The 12,633-nt window shown below is 42.4% G+C and overlaps 2 protein-coding genes across 2 annotated transcripts; one reads left to right on the plus strand and one right to left on the minus strand.

Annotated features, from left to right (window-relative positions):
• The first annotated feature begins 2,547 nt into the window (after positions 1–2,547).
• LOC118755035 lies at positions 2,548–3,703 on the plus strand. The gene is made up of 2 exons (XM_036489895.1): positions 2,548–2,573; positions 2,693–3,703. The coding sequence occupies exons 1-2, from the start codon at positions 2,548–2,550 to the stop codon at positions 3,330–3,332; spliced, it is 666 nt and encodes a 221-aa protein (XP_036345788.1). The 3' UTR covers positions 3,333–3,703.
• Positions 3,704–7,209: 3,506 nt separating this feature from the next.
• On the minus strand, positions 7,210–10,932 carry LOC118755034. Its single transcript, XM_036489894.1, has one exon. The coding sequence runs from the start codon at positions 10,930–10,932 to the stop codon at positions 7,210–7,212; it is 3,723 nt and encodes a 1,240-aa protein (XP_036345787.1).
• Between the last annotated feature and the right edge of the window lie 1,701 nt (positions 10,933–12,633).

Raw genomic sequence — 12,633 nt, forward strand, 5'->3', positions numbered from 1 at the left:
TAGAAATTCATTCAATCAGAACAGTTATAAATATAAATGTATCGTTTATGTTTATGCTCTGGTAACGCCAGAGAGTACCCATCCGAAGATGGTGCTCTGAGCTAGCAGAGGCCCAAAGGAAGTTGGAAGTATACCCGGCAGGATTACGTCGGCGTAAACGTCAATGCCAAGGACTAGGCGAATGGGAGTCGAACTGTAGAAGTGTGGGTCGGCCAACCGAATGTGCTGGTATGCTGTGGCGACGGCAGGATCTACGTTGCTGGCTGGCGATACGCGGTGGTAGTTCCTTTTAACCGTCGCGTGGGTCGCAATACGTTTATTGTCGCCGTGCTTTCCTCGAAGGCATAAGACGCAACCCGTTTGATTTCCGACCCGTGTCTGTTCCAGCCTCAACTCCCGAGCTAGGTCCGCTGAGATTATCGTTGTGGCGCAGCAACTATCGATGAGAGCGCGGACTAGATGAAGGCGCCCCATCGCCTCGACTTTTACCACTGCTGTCGGCGCAATAGCAATCATAGGGCTCAATGTTGGACCCGCGATAGCATGTTGTCCCAGGAGCCCGTTGCGGAACATGTTGGATGTGGCTACCTTGCGGAACCTAGGAGCAAGCCTATTGTCGTTCTGTCGACGCAGGCGGAAAGGCCTAGCTTCCACTCCGCGCCGTCGCTGAATTCTGCGTGGTGATCCAAGACGCCGTGTGTGCGCGCGGTCTTCTAAGTTGTCGCGTTCATGTTGGAGCAGGGGTCGAAAAGACCTGGTTTCCGATCCCCCATTCATGGCCGGGCGAAGAGGCCTAGTCTCCGCTCCGGACCCACATAAGTCGCTCTGTTCATTTTCTGGACGAAGAGGCCTAGTCTCCGTTCCAGAGTCAGAGGCGCAAATGGAAATCGCACAATCAGCGTTTTCTTCTTCCTCTACTTGAACGCTCCACGGCTTGCTGGTTTCATTCTCTGACCTCCATGAGTCTCTAAGTTCATCGATATGGAGGGTAGAATGGTGCTTCTCGTTGCATTGACGGCATCTCGCCTCGCTACTACAATTGTCGGTTTTGTGGTCCATAGAAAGACAGTTGCCGCAGAAGTGTCCTAGCAGCGCCTCCCGTAGCCTCTCTTCTGGTGTCTTGGCACGATAAATTGGGCACAGACGAATTGGGTGTTTCCCTTCACACAATCGGCACGCCAAACCAAAACGTTGAGGGTTCTGTATGGCCTTCTGTTTTAGTGTGCTGAAGCGACCCATTTTTTCCTGAAATATGTCCTGCTTTAATTTTGTTTTTCAACTTGTTCGCAGTTGATTACCTTTTTTTATTGTTGGGTGGCGAGTGAATAAGATAGGAATTATTTAAGCATTTGTCATAAAAAAATCGTTTGTTAATTGCAACAAGATTGGTCAGTCTGAACGTGGCATTATTTTCTATCAATTGCCCTTCTCCAACTAACGCGTGTAAATATGGCTTAATCCAAGTTTGCAACCCACGAAAATGACAAGTGGATCGCAAACATGTCATACACTCCATTGTGCAGGGATGCATGGGCAGGGTAAAATTTTATCACACCGAAAATTGTAAATTGCATTTATGGTGTTTGGAAGTGCCAATATTAAGTGCTCTTATGAAAAAGATCCTTTCCGTTAATGACTTGATCTACTAATATTCGTAATTAGCAATTCAACTTCATTGCATGGAGTTGTCGACAACGTATTAATCTACACTCGGAGAGTTTTTTAGCCATTCTCGCAACCCTACAACTAGCCTGCCACCCCACCAAAAAGTTCGGATGCCACTGTAGGTGATACTCGGCTAAAAACAGGGTAGCTCATATGCAGCAGAATTCATAAGTTGAATTTCAAATTTTATTACAAAATGTCTTATTTCCTTTTGAATTTTATATAAAAATATGAGAAATAACTACAAAAAGTTAGTGCATTGATATTTCCTCATGACACTGCCTCTTTGAGTGTGTAAAATGTATTTATGTTAGCAAAGCTAACGATTAAGAATGATTGATCGAATGGTGCGATGGTATGCATCAACATATGTTTTTTTCCATTTGTGGAACGTATGTATATGGGAATTTATACAACCGTACTAGGACGTCACTACGTTCTGATATGGGTTTAGTACGTTTTAGAAAAGTGTTTAATCTACTCCTCTAGTTCGTTTTATTAAAAAATCTACTCTATAATAAAGTTTTGATTCATGTCAATATTTAGGTATGAATGACGATGATCTTACTGAAAATGAGTCACTACATTGACAATATTTAAATATTCTGTCTATATATGTATGTATAAATAAATTAAAATTGGAAAGAGCTGATTACTGTTTAAGTTAAGTTTATTACTTGGATCATTATGTGAAATATTCCAATTTTGTGATATTGCGAATGTGAAAAATGATGAAACCCGGCTACTACGAAAATTGGTTTTTACTCCAATTGTTAGAGTGGTGCGTACTAAATAATTTCGGAAGTCCAAGCCCTGTTTCACAAATGACATTGAAGAAAAACTCATTCACTTCATTGGAAGAATGGGAAGGAAATTGCATTCATGCACGAGGGATTACGCAATCGCAGGTAAGGTTGTAAAAAAATAGTAAATCTAACTTGTAATTTTACTAAATATTTTTTTTTTTACAGGTACAGGCCGATGATTTTGTTTCTAGCAACATTTGCGAAAAGTGAGTGAGCGAAAGCCAGAACGAAGTCATACCCTACAATGATTGCCTCTACAAGAATCACTATCTATACAAGTACATCGCGTTGCTGGACATCGACGAGGTCATCATGCCGAAGGGCAACTTTGTGCTCTGGTCGGAGCTGATGGAGAAGGTGGTTCCCGAGTCGCTGCAAATCAAACCGGAGGGCTACAACAGCTACAATTTTCGGAACGTCTACCTCCTCGATGACCAACAGCACGAGCATGGCTGGCACAAGGACATACCCATGGCTGGCATGCATATGCTGCAGCACGTGCACCGCGCCAAAAACTACACCAAGCCCAACCAGTACGTCAAATGTTTCCATGTCCCAGAGCGCGTGCTCACGCTGCACAATCACTTTCCGCTCGCCTGCCTCGGTGGTGTCTGCAAATCCTACCCGGTAAATACGACCGATGCGCAGCTGCAGCACTATCGCGCCGATTGCGTGAATACGTTGAAGAAAAGCTGTGAGGAGTACCGCGAGAACTCGGTCGAAGACAAGACGATCTGGAAGTACAAGGACGAGCTGATACGACGCACTTTCCGCACGCTCGACACGCTGGGCTTCTTTAAGCGGCCGCTCGGCTACAGCAACGGCGGCATTGGCTCGACGACGCATGCCAGTGAGCGGTGATTTCTGGGCAGTTGGTGGGCGGGCGACAGCAATAGCTGGTTGGAAGGCGGCGGTAGTGGTAGTGGCGCGGGCTATGCGGCAGATTATTACGAGCGCGAGCGCTGGCGAGAGACGGCAGTGGGCAGCAATGAGTTTTCCTGATAATTCTGAGCGGAATTTTGAAGCGAACGACAGGTAAACTATGAATGACATGAACTCGTTTACTATTTTTTTTCGTGTTCGTGAGCGTGCTTGAACAAGTTTTTAGCGCAAAAGCCTCCCGCAACTGCGCGAGCGAGCGAAACTCCACTACGAAAACGATTTTCCCCTCAACTAGTTTCAAGGCATCAGCCTCTAAACCCTCGACCTACAAAGCAGCCTATTATAAAATAATAAAAAAAAATAAAATCTATAGGGCTGTTCAGGATGTTGTGCAAATGGTCTTGAATTTGCATTTGCAAATTTTATGCCTGTCACCAAGGCAACCGTTTGCATTCTATTGTTGTGAATTTACAAATACCTAAATATGCAAATGCCAGATCCTGAACAGCCTTCTGAAGACAATGCATTGCTATTTTAGAGCAAAGCGTTGGGTATTTTTTTTTTTTTTTTGAGATTTAAACGCTAAGAACTCATGTTCATATATTTGGTAATGAGTATGCGAAAAGTGTTGGCAGCATTTATTCGATTTCCATACGTTTTGGTTAAGTATAGATGAGAAGCAAAAAACTCTTCAAACGCATTTAGATTGTATTGAAATAAAATCAGATATTGATGCCATTGAAGCGGAAGAATTCCCAGGACCTAATTTAAAACACTCCCATTGAGTCCAAAAGTATTGAGTTGTGCGAGCCGGAAATCTGCATGCCCGTGTTACACCCTACTGTGTTCGCAGATGGGCTAGAATCTGAAGCAACTTCCTCGGACGAAGATGTTCCTCTAACCGAATTAATGACATCCGAAACTAAAGCCTATAAAAGCACTAAAAGAAATCCAAAAAAGATTGGAAAAAGACGAAATTGCGAGTAGAATAAACGTGACGACTGCTATTCTCTTTGAGTCGTCTTTAAATGCCGAACAAAAAGTAATTAGGTAGAAAAACCGAAGTACCCATGGTTACCAGCACCTGCCAAATACGTTGCCAAATATATTTGGTCTAAAAATATTAGATTGAATTTTTCTACATTTCTATGAATACACCGTGCTAAGTTTAAATATATTGAGAAGGCTGGCAACAGTGTGTCAAGCAAAAATTTTATAAATCAATTTCTTGTGTATGCAATTAGTGTTTCACGTTTGATATAAGCTTACTTGTAAATACAGTGTACATATACATATGAGCACACAAAATCGGAACAGCGGCGGCGGTCGCAACCAAAAGAAGTCAAATTCTGGCAGCGGTGGGGGCGGAGGTGGTGATTCTGCTTTACAGACGTCAAATAAAAAAACAGATGTCTCTAAGACAGAAAAAGAAAAATCTCACCCAAAGCCAACTGCTGAACAATTGCGCATTGCCCAGATCACCAATAGCAATACATCAGAGGATCCGCAAATGCGCGAAAAAGACACCACTTAAAGATTTCAAAGAATTGAAGAAGCATTTTCGTTTGAAACACAATTGTGAGGGATGTGTTCCTTGTTGCAATAATCGATATCGGACACGAGCATTATACACTATTTTCGAAATTGCGTTTTTCACGGATTTTGGTAGGATGCATTAAAATACACCTTCAATAAAAATTTCATGGTGTGAGTACCAGTCGGGTTTGCGGGTCCCCATTCCAGCTGATGTTTCTTTTCGGGGCAGTATCCTGGTCTTCTTTTGGATTCCCTCATCATCCTTGTCGGAAATTTCGTTGGTCTGGTAACCAAGTTTTTATGTTTTGTTTTTTATGTTTTTAACCTTTTTTTTATAACTAATTGATTTGTGTTTTTTTGTATAAAGGGTTCCGAAAAGAAACAAATAATGTGGATACCTCGACCACCGCGGGAAGTTATTCTACAATTTTTCCTCCATCTAACCGCAGTGGACCCTGAATTATGTGAGTTTTTCAAATATTATAATGACTGCTAATTTTTACTTGAAAAAAAATTTTACCTTTTAAACTTCGGGTGGGGTATTTGCTTCAACTGCAATTTTAATTGTGAATTCAGATCTGAGGATGGTCGTTTTTGTGTAACCAGATCAACCCGGGGTAACCCGAGTAAGAACCATCACCATAAATACAAAAAAAAAACAGAAAAGATACTCCTTTTTTATAAAATTATGGCAAGTTAGGGATTTTTTTTTATGGCAAGTTAGGGGTGGAATCCCTCCGATTACCTGGAAGTGGAATGCTGTGGTAAAAGGAAGTGGAATAAGCTATAGGTGAAGAAGGCAATTTATAGGGTGATTGTTGGCTCCGAGTTTCCATCGCTGTATGGTGGGAGTAGAACCAATTTCACTAGTGGTCTGGTAACTTGACCTTTCTCCGTCAGGATGTCCACTACGCGCACTCTGCCATCGGTACCGGGGTGTAAGTTGACAACTCGCCCCAACCTCCATTCAGTTGGGGGTAGATTGTCTTCCCTGATAACTACAAGATCACCTGTTTTCATATTCTCCTTGGGGTGCTTCCATTTAATTCGCTTTTGTAGTTCGGCTAGGTACTCCACTTTCCATCGCCTGCAAAACGTCTGATGCAGTGCTTTTAGTTTTTGCCATCGATTGACGATGGAGGCAGGGTTCTCATTCACATCAGGTTCTGGCGGAGCCATAAGATGTCCACCCGTGAGAAAATGGCCTGGAGTAAGCGGCTCCAGGTCATTTGGCTCATTTGAAGAGGGACTCAGTGGTCGCGAATTAAGGCACGCCTCAATCCGGCACAAAAGCGTACTGAGCTCTTCAAAGGTGTATATGTGAGCGGATGCCACCTTTTTAAAGTGGCTTTTAAAGCTTTTTACACCTGCTTCCCACAGTCCTCCCATGTGAGGGGCTGCAGCGGGTATAAAATGCCACGTAAGTATTTGGTGGTTATATTTTGAAATCGTTTTGTCTCGCGCGTCAGACAAAAAGGCTTTGAATTCAGATCGTAAAGATCGCGAAGCGCCGAGAAAATTTGTACCATTGTCGGAATAGATATTCTTCGGGCATCCTCTTCTAGCCACGAACCGAGCAAAAGTTGCTAGAAAGGATGGGGTACTAAGGTCACTGGTGGCTTCTAAATGAATCGCTTTAGTGGTGAAACAAACAAATAGGCAAACATAGCCTTTGGAAATTCGACAACCTCTACCACGGTAACTTTTAATTTCAAAAGGTCCCGTGAAGTCTACTCCCGTATTCGTGAACGCGCGCGTAAATGTTGTGCGTTCCTGAGGAAGAGTTCCCATAATTTGCGTCTGAGATCGTTTCTTGTAGATGGTACAAATTTTACAATTGTGGATGGTAGACCTAATCATGTTTTTTACCCTGGGAATCCAGTACTGGGTACGGATAAGGCGTAACATGAGCTGATTTTCTCCGTGTAAGGAGACTTGGTGAATCATCAGGACGATAAGACGGGACAATCTGCAGTTATACGGAATAATGATTGGATGGCGCTCATTATAAGCTAAGTCCTGGGATGCTCCGAGGCGACCTCCAGCCCTGATGATGTCGTGCTTGTCGACGAACGGATTAAGCGGAAGGATTTCGCTCTTTGCATCGATGGGTTTTCTAGTTTTCAAATTCCTATATTCTTCACCGTAGTGTTGCTTCTGGTTGATTTTTATCAAGAGATGTGTCGTCGTCTTAATTTCTTCTGATGAAATTAAACAAGAAGTTTCCTGAAATGAAGCTTTTGTTTTCGGGTGAGTTCTTCGGTAGAATCTCATGACGTATGATAACACTCTCAAAGCTCTCGGTAGATCTGAAAATCGGTCAAGAATATCGATATTGTTTTCTTTTGTTGATGCATAAGCGTGCGCTCTTTTTTTCTTCAACTTCTGTGTGATAGGTAATTTCTTGAGCGGGCCACTTAGAGTTGTCTTCTTGCAACCAAGAAGGTCCCTGCCACCACAAAAAATTGGTCACCAACTCTGACGCAGGCAATCCTCTGCTAGCCAAGTCGGCTGGATTAGAAGCCGAGTCTACATGTAACCAGTCCTTGTTACCGACCTTTTCTACTATTTTCGTAATTCGGTGTGCGACGAAAGTTGACCAAGAACAAGGCGGCTTCCGTATCCATGCGAGTACGATGGTCGTATCTGTCCAAAGATATGTTTTAACTTGCCCTAGGTTGAGGTTGTTGATTACGGATTCTATGATTTCCGCGAGCAGTACGGCTCCGCAAAGCTCTAGTCGTGGTAGCGATATTGTTTTGACAGGAGCTACTTTGGTTTTTGCCAAAAGAAGATTGACCAAAACTTTGTCATCTCTTTTGACGCGCATGTATGCAGTAGCTGCATATGCTTTTTCCGATGCGTCGCAGAAACCATGTATCTCGATGTCATCTCCTGGTGCGAAGTGTACCCATCGAGGTATTCTAATATTGTCTATTTCATGGTAATGTTTGGTGAAATTCTGCCATCGTTCCATAGTAGTAGAAGACACAGTCTCATCCCAGTCTGTGCCTTCTAGCCAAATACTTTGCATAATTATTTTGGCCACGACGACTATTGGAGCAAGCCATCCTAGCGGATCAAATAGCTTGGCGATAGCTGATAGTATCGCCCTTTTTGTAAGTGTCTCGCGATCCTCCAATGGTCTTGCCATGAAATAGAATAGATCGGTATGGGCATTCCATCTTATGCCAAGAGCCTTAACCGTGCTGGTGTCTTCGAATGCCAAAAAGTCTTCACTGAGTAAATCCGTTTTTGGGATGTCCTTTAGAATTTCCGCACAGTTTGAGGTCCATTTCCTCAGCGGAAAACCGGCTGACCGTAGTACTTCAGAGATTTCATCTCTTGCTTTTACGGTAGAATCGATGCTATGTCCTCCAGCTAGCACGTCATCCACATACATGCATTTCCGTAGTATGTTAGATGCTATTGGGGAAGAGCTTTCTACATCGTCAGCCAGTTGTAGAAGTGTCCTTATCGCGAGGTAAGGAGCACAATTAATCCCGAAAGTGACAGTCTTTAATTCGTATAGACTTACAGGTTCGTTCGGGTTTGTACGGAAAACTATCCGCTGATATTTGGTATGGTTGCTATCCACCCAAACTTGCCGATACATCTTCTCGATGTCACTATTAAAAACGTATCTGTATAACCTCCAGCGGAGTATAAGGATCGGAAGATCTGCTTGGAGAACTGGACCTGGGAGAAGTACATCGTTCAGACTTGTGCCATTAGCCGTTGGACTTGAGGCATTAAAGACGACTCGAACTTTGGTGGAGGTACTTTCTGCCTTTATAACAGCGTGGTGAGGTAGAAAGTAGTTATCGGAAGAGTCTGCTGAAATACTATCATTTATTCTGGACATATGTCCTAGTGATTCATATTCAGCTAGTACCCTATTATACTCTTTTTGTAGGACGGTATCCTTTGCAAGCCGTGTCTCATTCCGGAAGAACTGAGAGCATGCTTTTTTGAGAGAAGGGCCTAGGCAGATGTTTGCGGGAAATTCCTGCCTAAATGGTAGCGAGACTACGTATTTTCCGTCTTCTCGTCTACGAGTTGTCTTCCGATAAAGTTCATCACAGTATTGGTCGTCTTCGTTCAAGCTTTTGTTTTTTGGTATGTCTTCGAGTTCCCAGAATGCAGTAAGTTGTTTGTTCAAGGCAACTTCGCTGTGATACGAAACTATATTGTTGGTTGGATTGGGTGCATCTGTGCATCCGGTTAATATCCAACCGAACACTGTTTCTTGGGCGGGAAGTGTACTGAGTACATTTTTCTTCAAGCCGCATAAAATAATTTGGGGATAAATGTCTCCGCCAAGTACGAGGTCTACTTCTTCATTCACGTAGAACCGTTTATCAGCTAGAACAAGACCTGGAAATGCCTGCATAGTCATAGCGCTGATATGACAGGATGGTAGATTTCCGGTTAGTCTTGTTAGGACGAGCACTGTTGCATGCAGGCTGAACAGTGGATCAACAGGGGATCGAAGTTCTATGCTGCATGCCTCTTTGACCTGCGCAGAGGTTGCATTCGTAATGCCCGAGACTTGGGCATGCATCCTCTTAGCTGGCAGGTTGATTCTGCGTTTGAGTCGTTCTGTTATGAACGAACACTCAGAACCAGAGTCAATAAGTGCTCGAGCAGAAAAATCTGTGCCATTGAGACGTATATTTACGCGAGCTGTTCCTAAGAGCACACCTGAATTTGTGTTAGCATAACAAGACTTAACGTCTTTGCTTTTATTGTTACGTGTCTTATTATTAAAGCTGCGCTTTGCTTGAGCCTGTTGAGAGGAAGATGCGGTGTTATTGGCAGGTTCCGGCGGCGTTCGAGCCGCTGTTGCCTTTGGCACATTTGTCTGAATGTGCAGGAGCGAGTGATGTCGCGAGTGGCACGTGCTGCAATTATAGGGGCTTGTGCACCTCGTCACGGTATGTGCAGCACTCAGACAATTCAGGCAACTGTTGTTGCTCTTTAAGTAGTTAAACCTCTCATCAGGCGTAAGCTTCAAAAATTTGGAACAGCGTCGTAGTTTGTGCTCATTCGTTTGGCACATTGCACAAGTGAACTTGGTCACGCTTGCTTGGAATGCACCAAGTCTTTTGGTATGGGCTTCTGAAGGGTTTTTGGTGTTTTGCGGCTTTGGCGCCTTAACCGCTTTTGTACCCTTTAAGCCCGTCAGGGTTTCCAGGGTTTGAAACCTGTTAGATAGGAACTTGTCCATATCTTCCCACTTCGGTAAATCGCCTGTGTGGTCTATGGTTTGCTCCCATAGAGCCAAAGTGCTGTCAGGCAGTTTAGTCGAGCAAAGATATATAACAATTGCGTCCCAATTCGAAATGTCAATTTGATGACTCTTGAGGGATGACAAACAATTGTTGATATCACGCTGCAATCTTTTAATAGAGCTACCACATTCACTCTCCACTGAATTTAAATTGAACAATATTTTTAGTTGTGTGTTCACGAGAATACGCTTATTTTCGTATCGCTCACACAAATTTTCCCATGCTGTTGCGAAACCTTCATTAGTTATTAGGCACTTACTCACAATGTCTTTGGCTTCTCCTTTGGTTTTTTGGTTGAGGTAATATAGCTTCTCAACCGGAGTAAGCTCCTGATTTGAGATGTAGATGGCCGTGAACATGTCTCGAAATGTTGGCCAAGACAGATAATCGCCTTTGAAAACATCTGTATCACACGGTGGAAGGTGAATATTGTGTTTTCGCATAGGCTTCTGTTCTACATCTCTTTCTTCTTTTGATAGTTTCTCAGACTGAGCAGCCAAAGACGACATGCAGTTTACATAACTAGCAAACGCGCCTCTATTAATTTTTCTGTATGTCCTCTTATCTTCTTGTGAAAATTCGTCAGAGGTATTGAGGGCATCGTAGGCTAGCTTTGTTTTCTCCCACAGAGCTTTGAGTTCTTCTTGCTGAATAGCAAGGACATGCTTATTTTGCTCTGACATTGACGAAGCAAGGAAGTCGGACTCGAACTCTGTGACTTCTTCTGCTAAGCACATAAATGAATCCATTTTTGGGATAGAGAAACTAGTTGCCTTTTATATGGAGTTTTTAAGCAAGATGCAGAAAATCGATTGAATTTGGAATCTTTTCAAAGATTCGATAATTTAAGCCAAATATTCACCGTATTGAGATACCAACCTCAGATATCTTATTTGATCTGGTCTTGTTGGCTAATCTTCAAATGAGAAAGGAAATCAAAAATGCCAACTAACCAAAAAAAACTGCCAACTCTTGTGTTCACACGCCAAAGAAGGAGAAAATGTATCCACAATTCAAAAAAGAAAGTCACGCTGATTTGTTTGTATATGTACATAAAAATTTATGCTCAGAACTTTATTTTAATATGATTTTTCTAACCAGGTGCGTGATACATATATCTAAATGCGTGCGTGTATGTTAAAACTCGCCACCCAACCGTGCAAAACAAAAAAATATACGTGGGTATGTGTCTGTGTTTCTAGACCCGTAACAAATATACTTATATATATATATATATATGTGTAAATCAAAAAAACTAACAGATTGAAAACAAAAACAATCAAATAAAGTGACTTTGTGAAATAACGCAAGTGATTGATTTCAATTAAAGGGCTAATTAAAAGCAAATTACAGCATTGAGGTTATGTATCCTCCAAACAATGGCAAGTGGTTCGCGAAAAAATATTTGTGCAACACAAGTATATTTAGGTCAAACTAATATGGCACAGTGAATTTATTGTAGTGAAAATAAACGAAGCACGGAAATCAAATGCATGTTCGGCAATTAAATTTAAATTAATGAGACAATTTTCACAGTCACGTGTGTGTGTGTGTGCACTTTCAACCAATGCTAGCTATTGTCCCTCGCGGACGGACAAACTCAGCTCGGTGAATTTTTGAACGCACTCAGAAAGTTTGCTGTTTTCACAAAGTCACCCGCGTAATGTCTTTGTCACTCGAGTATATATGTAGATATATATTAATTTAATTTGACGCGAATTGTAATTAATTTCTCACAAACAAAATTCAGATCCGCAAATCAAAGTGCACTGAAAATATAACCACGTACCTTGTTTTAGTGCTGTGTTTGTGGCAATTATCTCTGGCGAATAAACGTTGATTGTGGTAGTAGCTTGAACTCTGTGGCACAGATGCTGGCGTGCGGGTGAAAACTCCTTGTGGCAATATCGCTTAATAGGGCTGTGGACTGTATCAGTATTTGAGGATCGCTAGGTTTCCAAATGGCGCTGTATGAGATTTAGTCTTTTTAGTCGGACGGCTCCGAATGGACCATGAACTCGCACGGGGGCGCGTATCGGGAATAACGCTCCGGTGCAGGTGATAACGAATGGAAATAAAAACCAAAGCGAAATATTTGTTTTTTAATATTTGTTTAATATAAAATATTCAGTCAGAGTTAAATAAATATTGGTATAAATGACAATGTTGTTACCTTAGTGACAGTGGCCTGGTAGCTGCTGGTCTGCTCGCGTTGATCTTCTAAACCGAAGTGAAGTTAAGGATTTGCGGGATTTTAAATCGGACCGCCGGACAACAACCGATATTAAGGGGAAACTTAACGATAGGTTATTATCCGGCGGGAAACATCAGTTAACGGCGCGAGTTAATAATAATACGTGTGCACATGTATGTGTGTGTACATGTGCACATATGCCAACATTAGGGCGGGTCGAAAAAATATAGAAATATTTAGGGCGAAGGCCTAAACA

The sequence above is a fragment of the Rhagoletis pomonella genome, unplaced genomic scaffold, assembly GCF_013731165.1.
Source record: "Rhagoletis pomonella isolate Grant_MI unplaced genomic scaffold, Rhpom_1.0 Rhpom_scaffold_05168, whole genome shotgun sequence".
Taxonomy (NCBI): Eukaryota; Metazoa; Arthropoda; class Insecta; order Diptera; family Tephritidae; genus Rhagoletis; species Rhagoletis pomonella.